General features: G+C 44.7%; 1 protein-coding gene across 2 annotated transcripts in view; it reads right to left on the reverse strand.

The window, feature by feature from the left end:
* DMRT1 (doublesex and mab-3 related transcription factor 1) overlaps positions 1 to 16,576 on the reverse strand; it is a 63,356-nt gene that overhangs the window by 20,745 nt on the left and 26,035 nt on the right. For both annotated transcript variants that reach the window (XM_030004784.1, XM_041120905.1), the window contains exon 4: positions 5,753 to 5,915. In XM_030004784.1, the coding sequence (XP_029860644.1) occupies positions 5,753 to 5,915 (163 nt within the window). The remainder of the gene's footprint in view (positions 1 to 5,752; positions 5,916 to 16,576) is intronic.

The raw sequence follows: 16,576 nt of genomic DNA on the forward strand, positions 1-16,576 counted from the left end.
CTAAGGGAAGCTGCACACAGCACAGCCATCAGGGACTGTAAGTAGCAGCAATGAGAATGCACAAGAAAAGATAACCAGTCGCACAAAGATTAAGTGACCCATTTGAACTGACTGTTCAAAATCTGCAGATTTGGATGATTACTGCTTCCTTTCTTCTTCTGTCTTATTTCAAAATTTACTTCTAAAAGTTTGATGTAAGACAGATACTTATTGAAAATAGTCCCGAGTTGCTCTTTCGTCACTAAGGATAGCATACTCTTCAATAGGGGTCACTTTTTAAGCAAAAGATGCACAGACAGACACACACACAAAACACACAAGCTAAATACTGCTGAACTGTATCAGTTCTAGGCGCAAAATGTTACCCTCCCCACATACTCGCTGCTGAAACCCCTCCAAATTCAAGATGTATTTCTGCAGATGCTCTATTGAAGAGGTGCGTAGAAAAGGAGTAAAAGTGGTACCTCACATACTTGACAATACCTGGACCCTTTGGGACTGAAACAACTACTCTTTAGCTTACACAGACTGTTTCTAGGCCACTGATGGAGGACAATTTGGGATATTTCCTACTATTGTGCCCCACTTCCTAAGTGCTTTATTAGCATAGCTCTGTCAATGCATTTTCTCAGCTGGCTGCAAATAAAGAGCAGATAGATGAAAGGCTTTTTTCTGCTCTTTGGGGTAACTTCTTAGCCGTACCACGCCAGCCTACTTTGTTGCAGTGCCATCTGTGTAACTTGAATACTTGCAGAAAGCAGTTCAGGTTCAAGAACATGGTCTCAAAGACCTTTTGCATACCAGGACCCCTTGACCTCTCTGATCCTACAGCCAGGTGCCACCTGTGGCTCTGGAGGGTTACCCTTACCTCGCATGGCATTTCAAGGGCACAGGAAACCTCAAAAAAATGGGCATAACTTTGGTGCACAGTAACCCACTCTGAAAGAAACATCCAACCTCTCCTGCAAGTTTCTGACATTCCTTGCATTCCAGCCATGCTTTTGCCTAAATGGAACGTTTTGTCTTAAGCAGGGAGAACGTTTCCAACATGCCCTTGATTGTGAAACCACTGGAAGAGGCTCTTTACAGAGCTGCTCCAGTTTGGGCGGGCTTCTCCAATGGCTCAGCACTGTTTTCCATACAGCATCCAAGCAGAGAGATGCAAGGGTAAGTCTTTAAATGCAGACCCTGGAAAGCCTGTGCCACCTTGGATTTCCACAACTGTAAAACTGGGGATACCAGTTATTTAACTTCTAGAAAGGACTGTGAAAAGGTGTTTTGAAAGTGTTGGAAGCTGTTTGGCTGACAAAAAAACCTGTTACCAGAAATGCTCTCCTTCATAAAATTTTTTTTGCTGATTTACACAAAACTGTTGACCATTTCTGTATCAAAATGAACACTTTGTATAAGTTTTTCTTATTTGTGTTTGGGAGGAGTTTCGGGCTCCTGCTTTATGTTCAAGCTGCAAATACAGCACTGCTCCAGTGCTTCATTACTTGTGTTTCCAAATATCCTGACACTTAAGAAAATAAAAATTCAAATCCATTCAGCAGCTAGAGCAACATTTTAAACGCAAGCCATCTCCTTTACCACAGGTACAGACACACAGAATAATTATAATTTCACATAATAATGACAAAGAGGAGTTTTTATTCAATGCCAACTATAAGATGAGGTAACTACTTTAATGATCAAAGGTGTCTGCAAATACAGGGATGTTTCTCCCTTGCATGCTTCTATTTGAATGTTAAATTTTTCTGCCATTGTCCCAAATCTGGAAAACACTCCCATACAGATAAGCAAATGCTCAACTTTTACTCAGTGGAAACAGGACCCAGAGCAAGGTACGCAGTCCTGATCCAAGCATGTACTTTCTTGCTCTCTCAAAGCAAGGTCTTGTGCAGGTATTTCACAAATCTAAGTGCAGGAGGGCCTGATTCAAAAGCAGTGGAAGGTGCTATCCAATTCTGGGCAGTGATCCAACCCTGAAAAAGCCCCATTTAAAAAAAAAAAAAAAGAAAAGAAAAAAGCAACTGTCCCACAGAAATCAATGGGAATAAGGCATTTGGCTTTTGGAGATCCACTTCTTGCACAAGGATCTCTCAGCTTGGCTTCTTTCAAAAGAAAGACGTGTTAAAGTATGCTTTGCTTGCACAGGGATTGATAACAACCTCTCATACATCTTTTCCTTTGATTGCTCTTGCAGAAAAAACGAGAGTAAAAATCTTTTGAAAGTACTGAGTACAAAATTCCTCTCCTACCTACAAATTATTATATAAAACTTACAACCTGGTGATCTAAGAGAGCCCTCTGAAAACATCCTTATGCCATTTGTCACTGGTTTATCTTCTTTTTCTCCCCGTTTTTTCCAGTTTCAGCTGGAAGGGCAGCAGCTGTGCTGAGTTGGAAGCAAACCCATTTTACTTAGAACCACTTCAAATTGCAAGGAGGTTGACTGATGGTGTTTCGCCATTCAGAAAATGTCAGCCCATTACTATATGCAACACACTGTAACATGGTATGACCTCACAAATGTCAGAAGCTTCCTGAGAACTTTGCATCATTCATAAAAACAAAAAAAGTGTAAACCAGTGGTCTGCTAGCTCATCTCTCCTCCCTTTCAATGTAACTGGTCTAAGCAGGCAGTTAACTTACTAGAATAAAATTAATGAAATAGTCTGACTAAAATACTGAGATAATACATGAACTGGCAAAACCTCTATAAAGCTGAAGTTTCAATTTAAGTGTGGGTAATAGACTGCATGTGTTGTAAGACCATCTCAGATCTGTGCTTGGGAATTTAATAACCATTTTTGTTAAAGCTAAACATTTCCTATGCTTTAAGAATTTGGCTGCAAAATTAGGTTTTCATTTTGACTTGCTGATCTTCTATACGCACTATTACCTTCCTGTAAAATTTCTGGATTAACATTACGCAACTCTTCACACAGATCTTAAAAAAATTAGTTATGGGCTTGCTGCAGGAGTTACGAGGTGAAGTTTTATAGTCTGCATTATATAGCGAGTAAGATCAGATGATCCTAATGTTCCCTTCTGGACCCAAAATCTATGAACATGTAGTCTTAGAGAGAAAACAAGTCTCCAAGCATGGTTACTACTTCAACCGCAGAAAAGGAAGGAGTAAAATATGATTTGTTTATTTAAAACATGCACTAGCGTTGTCTTCAGCCAGTAGCAACCACTAACCCTGCAGAAACATGCCACCAGGCTTCACACAAAGCAGTCAGGCATTGTACAGAAAGTTCAGCCCAACAATCAATGGAGAAACGCCTAAGGATGTGTCTTCCGTATGAGGGAGCACTTGCAGCATAGGCAGTCAGTACTTTGGGGGAATGGACCACCCTCTATAATACGCAAGATCCACTGCTCATAGCCTGCTGGCTGACTCGGCACTCACACAGATGACAATAAAGAGGAAAAAAACCTCAAACCCTCTGAGGACTGTCAAAAGCACCAGAAGAAGAAGGTCACGGGAATGTAAATAATCAACTAACAGCCTGAGAATATTATTTTGTCTGTAGATGGAAAAAGTAAAAGCGGTCATTTCCTCCAAGAACATGCATAACAAAAAAGAAGATGCTTCTAAGAAGCCCATTAAATGGGTACAGTCCTGCTCACATGTTCAAGTTTCTCACAGAAATATTGGTGCCTCTTTCACCCACTACCTCCCTGCTATGGAAAAACACTTCTTCAGAGTCTGGAAAATGCTGTTTGATCTCAGTAAATTACATCTCACTGCTTGTCAGTTTCTGATTGATGGTGTAACTTAGGGAACAATATCTGTGTGTGGAATACTGTCTGGAGAAGCAGTCAGGGATTATTGAAAATACAGTATTTATGCAGTTTAAAAATCAGTGGCACATTACGCACAACTTTTTTCTGGAGTGATGAAAAATTACTGAAGTGCATTTGGGAACAAAGGGTATAAGGTCTTTTGTCTATTTGTAAGAACACTCAACTGGTAAGACTTCTTAGTGAGTTAATAGTGATGGATGCAAGAAAAAGTGTCAACTGCAGTTGAGCATAAAGCCAACTGCTTCTCCGACCAATGGGCAGAAAGGAAGACATCACTGTTCAACAGTGGTCAGAGAAGAGGGAAGAAAATAAAATTGAAGAAAAGAGAAGGAAAATGAACCAAGGATCACTGATTCTCTAAGCCATTTAAAACTACTGGAGAGGGAAGAAAAGTCTAAGGTTTCATCACACCAGATGTTGTTTCTTCATCTATCTGATACGTCACAGTTAGTTGGAAGATTTTCAGAAAACAGCCATTCCAAAAGAGCAGCCACCTCCTCAGCATAAATCATTCTGGAGTTACTGAATTCAAGGGCTCAGTGCTGATTTACACCAGCCACAGGTAGGACTTTATACACACCTCACCTTCCAAAACGTAATTTGAGTCCTTAAGGTCCTGTCATGACACAACCACTGTATTTTTTACCACAACAAATGCAAAAGACCCGAAGACATTGGCCACAGAAAAGCCATGACTGAAAACAGTTATGGAACCTATGCAACATACATCCTTCCATCAGATATAAAGAGCAGAAGATTAATTTCAATGCATGAGTGCATCAAAGAAGCAAATGAGGATGGATGCTGTTGCCACTGGTGTGACTCTGTGCAAAAAAAAAACAAAACACGAACAAACCCACAAAAATTTTGCAAGTGTAAAGTAAAGGAAAATAAATACTTCCCACAGACCACACAAAATTAAACTGCCATATTCATGAATTGCTACAGAGAGACAAAAAGTGTGAGAAGATTATTTCACAATTCATGGAGTGCAAGTCTGCTGCTGGTAACTGAAATGATGGTTCAGAGGCAATCAACAGCTCAGTATACCTTTGAATGCTGTAGGAATGTGAGGATTTTGGACATATGAAGTAGGATCACCCTACTCTTTGTTTCTCTTCTTGCTTCTCTAGCAGAAGTTACTGTCCCATTACAGGGACAGGGAAGCAGGTCAATGGTGTTCATCTACTCCAGCAGGGCCAAGTTAACACCCGTGTGTGCACTCTACCTGCTACCAGACCAAGGGAACAAGGAAGCGAGAGAAACATTGTCAAAACCACAGGGTAAATTCATCAACCATTTCCTGGAAATTATTGCAGTTTATAGTAAAACTTAGGACAGCCAAGAAACACTGGATATGAAAAGAAGAAATTATCTGCAGTAGTTTTAAATTAAGTAACACGGTGTGATGAGTTTGAAAGCAACCAAGGAAGCAAGTCTGCAAAGGACTTCACGACACGGTTGGGATGCAGGAATAGTTCCCACATGTGGTTCAGAAAGGACAGCAAAGGCTCAGTAGGAGGCCTGTGGAAAAAATCACAGACAGCATTTCTGAGAAATGCTGAAAGAAAAAAAGAGAGGAAAGACAATTCTGTGGTTGGGGCAAAGACAATTCTTTGCTCCTGTGAGGGAGCCAGGTGGTAAGCACCAAAGACAGCCCCTCAAGTGACTCTCTGTACACCTTCAAGACATACACAGGAGCAAAAAGGTACGACTAACTGTCCTCCTGAACCATGAGACTTCTGAAGTACAAGCCTGCACTACTGTGGAGCAGCAGCCCTACGTTGCCACTGCACTACAGGCCTTCCAGAAAACAGCCACCACCTTGTAAACACCTGCTTTCTGATGCCTAGCTTCCTTCCCAGCAGCAACCCACACCCCCCAGGTGCCTGCCCCAAGGCAAGGCGGTCCCAGACACCCTGGTAGGTGCACTTACCTCTCGCTTTCGACTCTGGGTAGCAGGGGATGTCCTCAGAGGTCAGGATCTGGGGGAGGCACGTGGGAGCGCCAACCCCCTGTCCCAGGTAGGAAGCAGGTGGGTAGTAAGAGCACATGTGGTACTGGGAGCCGACGGCATGGTAGCTCTCCATGCCCTTCACCTGTCGGAGACAGAACCGCAACAGCAGCCTGTGAAAACTGAGCCCCAGCCCCCGCGAGCACCCCGCTGCCCCACATGCACACGATTTTGAAGGAGGTCGCAGAAGGTGGATGGGAAATAAAATCCTGACATGCTGGTCTTGGGTTTTTGCTTTGGCTGGCTCATGGCGTGCCCACATCGCTCAGCTACAGGTAAGCTGGCGTGGGACGGGATGTGACCTAGCAGCAGCAGCACCGGCACACCTATGGCTGGGTTATCTTACCTCAGGTGAAGCTGCATCTGGCACACAAGCACATACTCTTCACTGCAAGGAGCTTGCTGGCAAGTTCCCCGCTTATGGCACAGACAACACCAGGGGAAGCCTTCCATACCCCTTCAACTGCACGCACCTGGCCCGTGTCAGAGAGGAAGCATCCATCCAGTCCCCACACCTCCCCACAGACCAACCCATCTCAGACTGGTGGCAACAGCTCTGCCAGGGACCTACGGGGTGGCTAAGCAAGACAGTTCTACTGACTGGCTCCCTCAGGACACGCTCCACGCTGTCTGAGCAGTGGCACACGCACACAAACACATTGCTTTTCTTATAGCCTCGGGAGATGGACAAAATTTTATTGATTTACCCAGAGAAACCAAGTTGTGGACAGACTACATGGGAAGCCTGTAGCGGAGCCACAGCTGGACACCAGCCAGCAGGTCCGCTGTGTCAGCATGGTGTCCACCAGACAACCCCTTCTCCCTCCCTCCCACAGCATGAAGCAAAGTTGGCAGCACTCAGAAACCAAAGTTCACCCTACTCCAATGCCCTGAAATCATCCAAACTGATCTCCTCAGAGAGGTGGTAATGCTTTTTTAAATTTTTGTTTTATGAAAGAACTACCATCTGCTATTATTTGTTCCAAAGCTCTACAACGTAACATGGCTACAGTGCTCCAAAAAATGCAAGCAAACACTTCACAGGATTAAGATTTTCAACAGGAAAAGTAACACTACCTGGTCTCCCTAAGTCTGCTGGGCAGTGAATGACTGTAAGATGGAAAGCTTCTGGGCAGAGAAAAAATATCAGAGTTTTGTACCAGCTATAAAGGTAGCAGTGCCAACAGTAATGCACATCCAGCTAGGCCATTAGACATCATCTTTGCAAGCAGAAGTGCTTGACAGCCTTTTCAGCTGCGTCTCACCTCGGTTAGAGGAGCTCTGCCCGCTCCATTTTGGTTCCCTCGGGTCCCAGGCAGCTGCACATGGAGCCCTGCTCCTCAGCCCTTCCCAGGCTGCGAAACTCAGACCCGGGGAGCAGCAGAGGCAGGGGGTGAACCTGCTGTCCCAGATGGCTGCCCAGTGGCAGCAGACCCCCAGGGTCTAGTCCTGGCAGAAGGAGCCACCGGTGCCTCCCAGCAAAGCAGCCAGAATGCAGTCACTTCTTGTTTTCCAGGGGTCCCCTTAGTAATTCGATATTCATTTTAGTATGCCTAGCTGGAAATAACATGGCCCGAGTCACATAAAATCCTGCTGGTTCTCTCTGAGACGAGGGCAACATCCTCCTTTCCATGCGGAGCCAGGTTTGCAGCGAGATTAAGTGCTGAGAGAGCAGTGGCTGTTTACAGGAAGCAAAGTGCACCTCTGCCTGCCTTCTGACAGCAGCACAGCTGCACGTATTTGCACGTGTACTGAGGGATTTGCACGACACGCTTTTAGTCTGTGAAAGTAAGAGGTTTTCTATTATAAGTTAAAGCAGTACTTAAAAGGTGATTTTTCTACCATCTGCACCCTATGCATGCAGAAAAACTTCAACATGTACCGAAGTTTCATCAATGATAAATAGTAAATTGCACTTAAAATATTTAATGTGTCATCCCAAGGAAGCCTGAACTCAAAAGAACCACTGACATCCCCTCTGCTGTTCTGAGAAAGGGCAGTCTCCTCATGGAAACTGACATCTGTACTTTGCACAGAGTCCCTCAATAAAACCCAGGCTGCCTCTGCCCTGAAATTATGGATTAGCAATACAAACTGCTCAAAATCTCAGTCCAAAAGCCATTTTGCATCTGCACATCTGCAAAGCTCAACAGCTCTAGAAGTACTGGGTGAAAAAAGTTAGCAAACGCCTCTCTGCCTGCCATTTTGCACACACCATCTTCCTTCCCTTGGTGGGGCAGGGCTGTGGGCAGCATCCACGGTCCTCACTTCACCACCTCTCCCTTGTGCAAGTGCACATGTGCAGGCATACAACTGAGAAAAGGTCGCCTGCAGGAGACAGCATTATTTCAGCTGTAACAAAATGGAGGGATCATACCCTGGCACTGAAACGACCACGTGCATGTTTCTTCTCCCTGTAGAGCAGATGCAGTGACCTGTTTCCTTTCAGACCTTTTTTAGGGTTTTTCTCCATTTCTTAAAAAAACAACTCACCTAAAATCTCTGGATGCAATGAATTATTACTACTATTATTATTAGTGTGTGGTAGCTGGCTAGCAAGAGACATGTTTTATAATCTTATTACCCATACCAAGTCTATGAACCACAGTTCGACCGACAGCCAGAAGCTTGGCTTTGCAAAGAATATGCTGTGTATTAACTGCTGAAGAAAATCTAAGCTTTTGGTTTTGTTTTATTAAACTGTTTAGAATACACACCGCAGTAAATCTGAACCATAAGGTTTCCTTTTTATAGTGCTTAGCAATCCTATTTTACAGTAACAATAAAAAAACAACCAGTCGTAAAAATTCTTGACCTTAGCACTGCATTAAAAAGGGGACTTAGGAGATCATTACCCCATGAGAAGGGGCATTTGCTCTGTATTAACTCCTGCAGCTCTGGAGAGTCCTTGCACATTTTTGGGTGCCCACAAGGGAGATAAAAATAGCCCTGGGGAGGGCCTGGAATATTCAGATTATTTCTAACCTGAGGCAGTTCGGCCTTCCAAACGCTGCAGCCACATGCCAGGTTTGGGATCCTTCCCTGGGTCCTGTCCTGGGGAAACACTGGGCTCATGCAGGGATCACAGGAGAAGACGCCTGGCCCTCTGGTGTCTCCTCCTGCCTCCCCCGCCCCTTCCAGCCCTACAGCAAGGCCAAGACATGCAAGGGTCCCACAAGCCACTCTGGTTTCTATCACCGCAGGCTAGGCGCTGTAAGAATGAGGCATGTTTTAGGTGAGGAAGTGCTGTGGAAGGGAAGGGCATGCACTTGCTCTTTGCAGAGAGCAAGTTGGGCTCCTGAGTTGAACACCTAAGTTGCTGACTTACAGTGCATCCCCTTCCACCCACACATCGCTCGTGCCCTGCCCCAGCTGCAGGATTGATTCACCAAGCACCTCACTCTCTTCAGTGGGAGACACAGATCATCGGAGAAGCACATTTGGCCTATTCAACATTTATGGGTGCCCCTAAATTATACAACACAGCGCACACTCAGTAACTTTTTAAAGGAAGTACTGCAAGCAATAGTAGGATGCTTATAACTCATGAACAAATAAATATGGCCTGATTAAAAGACCGTGCATGCAGTGGAAATTCTTCCCCTGTTCCCTTGTAAAGCCAATATGGGGAATCAAGAGGCAGCTACAGCTTGTCCACAAACAGGCAAGCTGGAAGCAGGATTTGTCCATCACTGAGCACAACAGCCAGTGCAGCCCTACAGCAGTGCCCAACAGTGACAGAATATGTAGCAAAAGCCAGAGAAGCATAAAGAGAATGCTCTTAGAATCATAGAATCATAGAATCATTTAGGTTGGAAAACACCTTCAAGATCATAGAGTCCAAGCATTAACCATGCCCACTAAACCATGTCCTGAAGTTCCCCGTCTATTTGCTTTTTGAATACCTCCAGGGATGGTGACTCCACCACTTTCCTGGGCAGTCTATTCCAATGTCTGACAACCTTTCAGTAAAGAAATTTTTCCTAATATCCAACCTAAATCTCCCTTGCCTCAACTTGAGGCCACTTCCTCTCGTCCTGTCTCCAGCCACCTGACAGAACAGACCAGCAGCCACCTCACTACAACCCCCCTTCAGGCAGTTGTAGAGAGCTATAATAAGGTCTCCCCTCAGCCTCCTCTTTTCTCGACTGAACAGCCCCAGATCCCTCAGCCGCTCCTCATAAGACTTGTGCTCCAGGCCCCTCACCAGCTTGGTTGCCCTTCTCTGGACACGCTCCAGCACCTCAGTGTCTTTCCTGTAGTGAGGGGCCCAAAACTGAACACAGCCCTCAATGTGCGGCCTCACCAGTGCCCAGTACAGGGGGACGATCACCTCCCTGCTCCTGCTGGCCACACTATTTCTGATACAGGCCAGGATGCCGTTGGCCTTCTTGGCCACCTGGGCACACTGCTGGCTCATATTCAGCCGGCTGTCGACCAGCACCCCCAGGTCTTTTTCCACTGGGCAGCTTTCCAGCCACTCTTCCTTCCCCTGTAGCGCTGCATGGGGTTGCCGTGACCGAAGTGCAGGACCCGGCACTTGCCCTTGTTGAACCTCATACAATTGGCCTCGGACCATTGATCCAGCCTGCCCAGATCCCTCTGTAGAGCCTTCCTACCCTCAAGCAGATCAACCCTCCCTCCCAACTTGGTGTCGTCTGCGAACTTGCTGAGGGTGCACTCGATCCCCTCATCCAAATCATAAATAAAGATATTAAACAGAACGGGGCCCAACACCGAGCCCTGGGGAACACCACTTGTGACCCGCCGCCAACTGGATTTCACCCCATTCACCACAACCCTCTGGGCTCGTCCATCCAGCCAGTTTTTCACCCAGTGAAGAGTACACTTGTCCAAGCCATGAGCTGCCAGCTTCTCAAGGAGTATGCCGTGAGAGACAGTGTCAAAGGCCTTGCTGAAGTCCAGGTAGACAACATCCACAGCCTTTCCCTCATCCACTAAGCTGGTCACCTGGTCATAGAAGGAGATCAGGTTGGTCAAGCAGGACCTGCCTTTCATGAACCCATGCTGGCTGGGCCTGATCCTCTGCTTGTCCTGGACTTGCCATGTGAGTGCTCTCAAGACAAACTGTTCCATAATCTTCCCTGGTACCGAGGTCAGGCTGACAGGCCTGTAGTTCCCCAGATCCTCCCTCCGACCCTTCGTGTAAATGGGAGTCACACTGGCAAGCCTCCAGTCCTCTGGGACCTCCCCTGTTGACCAGGATTGCTGATAGATGATGGAGAGTGGCTTGGCAAGGACCTCCGCCAGTTCCCTCAGTACTCTTGGATGGATCCCATCTGGCCCCATAGATTTGTGAGTGTCCAGATGGCGTAGTAGGTCACTACCTATTTCCTCCTGGATTAAGAGGGCTATGTTCTGCTCTTCATCCTTACCTTCCAGCTCAGGGGGTGGAGGACCCTGAGGATAACTGGTCTCCCTATTAAAGACTGAGGCAAAGAAGGCATTAAGTACCTTGGCCTTTTCCTCATCTCTGGTGACTACGTTCCCTTCTGTATCCATTAAAGGACAAATATTATCCTTGGGATTCTTTTTACTGTTAACATATTTGTAAAAACATTTTTTGTTGTCCCTTACAATAGTGGCCAGACTTAGCTCTAGCAACTCTTCCATCAGTTCAGACCATTCCTACAAAAAAGCTTTCTCAACAGCTGGTGGAAGAGCAACATAAAGCCCAGCTTCTCCTTCGAAGCTCCTGGCAGCATTTGCCTAACCTTTACACATCTTCACCGAGGAAGAGCCGCGGAGAGGAGGTGGCCAGACCAGAGAGAGGAAAGAGGCAAGGCAGGCACAAGTAGTGGCTCACTTCTCCTTTCAGCCTCAGAGACTCGAAAATGGTCCTGCCCTTCCCAGATGATTTATTCAGACAAAACATCATCCAGGTAATTCTTTTATTTGCAGAAGCTGCCAGGCACAATCTCCTTGCGAGCAAACCAGTGTTACTCTTAGCAGCACCTTCACATTTTGCAGTTGTCCTGACTATGGGGCTTATTTCCAAGAAGGACAAGTGGGAGGAGGTTGGAGGTGCTAATCCTGGGTGACAAGGGCTGCAAAAAATTCAGAGCAACATAAGAGATCAAAGTACTACCCTTCAGCTCTGCCACTGGTGTGCCACGTGATCTTGGACAAATCACTTCCCTCAGGTTTTCCATCCCTCTGTCTCACCCATGACTCACCAACAGCTGCCTTAAAACAAAACCAGTAATTATAGAAACACCAGAGAAACTCTGTTAAAAGTTTTAACACAGCTTCCTCTTTCTGCCTTGATCTCAAAAATAAAGCCACCTTTAGGGGGCATAAAATTGCATTTTGCGTTTATGTGTCGTTGTTTGCACACAACAGAATTCACAGGTTGTTTTTTGGCATAAGGCAAGAAGGCATCCACAGGGCACCAAAGTGGAAATCCAGACATCAGGAATCTCCAATCTGTCACCTGCGGGCTGTGTGACTGTGGGCAAGTTATTTAACACTTCCCTGCCTCAGTTTCCCCACCTGTAAACCAGGATTGCTGTGACTCTCCCACCTTGCAGTGATACTGCCCATGAGCTGACCCCTCACAACTACTGCTGCACTCGTGCTGCCCAAGGTGGCTTTGTTTCATTCCTAAAACCAGCTAAGCATATTTTCCAGCACCAGGAAAAAACGAGTCTGTGATACCCTGCCTTGACTTACTTTGATTCTAGCACAGAAAATACAAGAGACATCTATATCTGTCCCTCCTTGATAGACAAACTTAATTAACCTTTGCTATTCTGTTCCAACCTATTCTTTTAGACAAAGGCAGTGACCCATAAACAATATGTTACCATCAGAATCTCAACTGCGGTGACACCTAGAGATATAGCCCTATCAGCAATATTGGAAAATAAACCGCTTAGATTAGCTCCTCCAAGAAATATGGATTGCATTCATGTCACACATGAGCTGTCAGAAACATTAGGATACTTTTAGCATAAATCTGTAGTGTGAAGGGAATGTTATGAATACAGTATATAATACACTGCTTACACATAAAATTAGGATTGTGTCGGGTGACTTGCACAATGTGTATATATTTACACACATACACGCACATATATTTTACACTTTTTACACCTATTTCTGGAGAGTTAGACTGCACATTTCTGTAAGAAGGCCAGGCTTATTGGAGGAAAAACTGTGCCAGAAACTAGAAACAGGTTGTGGAAGCTGAAAAGAGCAATCTTTTTTACTAGCAAGCAGCTATTCTTAAGAGTGCGAATGCTAGCTGCCCTATCACTGCCACACTTTTCTGGATTTAGTAAAAGACAGTTTTATACGTTTGCTACTTTTTAAGAAATCCTTGCAAAACAGTTTCCTACCTCAGCAATGCTAAATATTTCACTTCCTTATGGTAAATGTAATTCCCATATTAGAAAATCAGTTAAAATTTCTCAGTCTGACTCTCACCAATACTTATTTCAGGGTTTTGCTCTAAACTGATTTAAGGAAAGAACAAAAAAGTTGCTGTTTTGGAAGTGAGAATAGTGGTTTGCCAAGCCGCATTAGAAAAAAGGAAAGAAAGAAAGAGCAAAAAACAGCTCAGAGAGCATGAAACAGAAATTACATGAAATTCTCAAATTCGCCCAAAACCTCCCCAGCCAGCCTTAACCTTTCTCTGAAGCAGGATCCCTGGAGTTACCAGAGTAACAAAGAAAATGCAGCCACTGGTTCCAAGGTGTGGGGGCATATTCTGCATCTTGCAGATTTGTAATGGTCCAGCTGCAGGAACCAGAAAAGTTTTAACACTTTTTGGGGAGGACACCGACTCACAAGGAGTCACAATTATCCTTATGCTGTGGGTCACACGCCAGCAGTTTCAACGCCTGGAGAATTAAACCTGATTAGATTCGGACGTGTCCATCCAGGTTTTACTTTTGTTGTGCTGCAGTCACCCCATGATTTTCCAGTTGCTGTCCCTAAGCGGGTCGCAGTGAGACCAATTTCAGAAGCACCAATTTCCACTGTATACCAACATGCTCTGACTTGCAGCGTTAATGTGGGTGAACTCATTTAACTGTTAATTGGACTGAATGCACATAGATTTCTCTTGTAATGAACAATTATGAGACCTTCAAGGGAAGGTGCAGATGCTCACACAGAACTGGAATGAAAGGAGATGCACAGTAACCACCACATCTGCTACACTTCTTCTCCAACCTAAGCTTGTCTTTTCTTCTTCAGGTCCAACATCAGACATACCTGATTATCTGCCTTAGAGCTGGCAAAAGCAGCAGAATATAAATGAATGAAGGATGCTCGGCCAAAACTATCATCTTCATTATGCTTATCAAATCATGATGGATACAACTTCTGGGATAATTATATAAAAATTAACAAAACCTACACAGAAATATCTAAAAAATTTGCACTGCTATGAATCCATTCAAGTACAGGAGCCTCTGCAAAGAACAAAGACTAATGAAATCTGACATTAATCTACATTAAAGATTCAGTGATTCAGTTTATTTGCCAAGGCTCAATGATGCATTAATCCTCATCCCATCCCACACACACTCACACATTTCCTCCCTGGCTTTTCTCCCTTGCTCCCTAAACTCTGAAACAGCAGAAAGCTGGGCTGCTCAAGGCCTTGTCTGCATCCAGAAGTTATCTTACTTTAAGTATGCAAATATCCTTGTGTGGTTACAGTTATCCCAGAACAAGCAAACCTCCAACAACAAAGCCTGGAAAAGGCAGGAATCTTGTCTACACTGCTTAAACTAGGATACCTTCCAGTGAGAACATGGGTGGCTTACACCAACAAAGAAACCCTCCTGTGGGCTCACAGCTTAGCAAGCTGCCCTGATTTTGTCACAGCAGGCATTGTTGCACAGCTATCATTTTGGTAAAGAAGCAAAAATGAAAAACCTTGATCAAAACAGTTATAGCACCACCAGTCACATGAACAGATTCACGCATACTGGAAGACTGGTTAAGGAAGCCTATGTATGTAAAAAATAAACTCAGTCAGTACAGGCAGTCCAGCAAAAATCCCTGTGTACATACACCTATGTGCTTCCTCTGGAGAGAATCAGCCCGCAGAGGTTTGCCAGCAAAACCCCCTGAAGGCGTAATCAAGGTCTGATTCCTCTTCATGGATCATACTTTGAAACTCTCCTGCAACGCCTTACCATGCTTGACAGAGAAACTCATTCATCCTTCTCCATTTAACACTACATTTGTGATCTTCCCTTGCTGGTAGCCTTCTATGCACAGAATCAATGTTTAACCACGTGCAGCAGCTGAGAGCTTGTTCCCCTTACAACAAACTATCTTCAGTGCCACACAGTGTTTTACAACCTTGGCATCACTGCACCCACTGCCATCAAGCATTATCTAGCCTAGCTCTCACTAAAAGTTTTTATGATTATTTGTGCAATGTTATGCTGTCATAACAGTATGCAAAGCCCATGATTCGTAACTCTTCCAGCAATAACAATCTTTCTTGCAGATCAGTCTCTGAGAAACAGCTTATATGTTAAATGACACTGACCTTGAACTACACTCTGCCCTACTGAACAGGAGAGGAGAGTCCTGGGTTTAGGCCATTTAGAAGCTGGGGAGATGTCACTTCTGCAGGCAGAAAGCACTACCTCTAGTCTCTCTGGACAGACCTCTCACCAGAACAGCACTGAGAGATCCCAAAAGGTTTTGCCACGAGAATTTAAAATCTTAGGTGAGGTAAATCACTAAATTCACATGGACATGAATGGAACCATGCAATACATCCCACAAGGTGGGAATGAACACCTAGCACTTGGTGCCTGCTGGTGGAAGGAAAACAGTCCTTTCTGACAGCAACCTCCTCTTTTTTGCTTAATCACGTATTTGGTATCCCACTAATTTGAGTGGCACTTAAGCAGAAGTTAGTTACAGATTCTGCAGGGCCCCAAGAGAAAAATGCATGGAAAACACACTATTGCTTTATATTTCTTTAAGGGGTGTCAAAGGTCCCACAAGAAACAGGCAATCTCACAGTGACACAACAGACCCTCTAGGCCAAGACCTCTTACACATACAGTCTAGTTTCAAATGACAGTACATGACAACAGAACCGAGAGGACACCATCTTCATTCCAAGGTTTAACATATTTTAACATACTCTCATGTATCTCTTCCTCAAACACTATGCGCTAGGATAGTCAATACATGTAATTCACTTTCCTTTTTCCCAAGCAAGTAAAACCACAGAAGCTTCTACTGGCTGGAGGAATGGTGAAGTGTGGGACTAGCAGCCTGCAAGAACATTATTTTCACAAAACAAATGTTGCTGCCACTCTTTTGTGTTGACAGTGTCTCCAAGCATCAGTTCTGCAGTATGCTCTTACAAGCTAGGTACTGCAAAAGCTTCAGAAGAAACTTTCTATCTGAAATACTCTGCTATGACATGTCAGGTTAACTCAACGAAAATGAAAAAACTAAAAAAGCACTGGCACCTCACCTCATTACCACACAAAAAATCCCACCCCCAGCTTGCCTCAACTAATTCTCCTCCTGCTCTGGTGATCAAATTCAGCAGCTAGAGAGGAGGCTATCAACTAACCTAACTGAAAAGGTGTACCTCCGTGTGTGTGAAAGTGACTGCAGCGTAGCCTATCAACACACTGAGAGAAGAAAGCTCTCGTGGTGTGGGTTCACATTGCAGGAGGAAGGGAGACAGCTCTTTTCCCCATGCAGCTGTACTCATGGCGAAAAAGGGACATG

The sequence above is a fragment of the Aquila chrysaetos genome, chromosome Z (assembly GCF_900496995.4).
Source record: "Aquila chrysaetos chrysaetos chromosome Z, bAquChr1.4, whole genome shotgun sequence".
Classification (NCBI taxonomy): Eukaryota; Metazoa; Chordata; class Aves; order Accipitriformes; family Accipitridae; genus Aquila; species Aquila chrysaetos.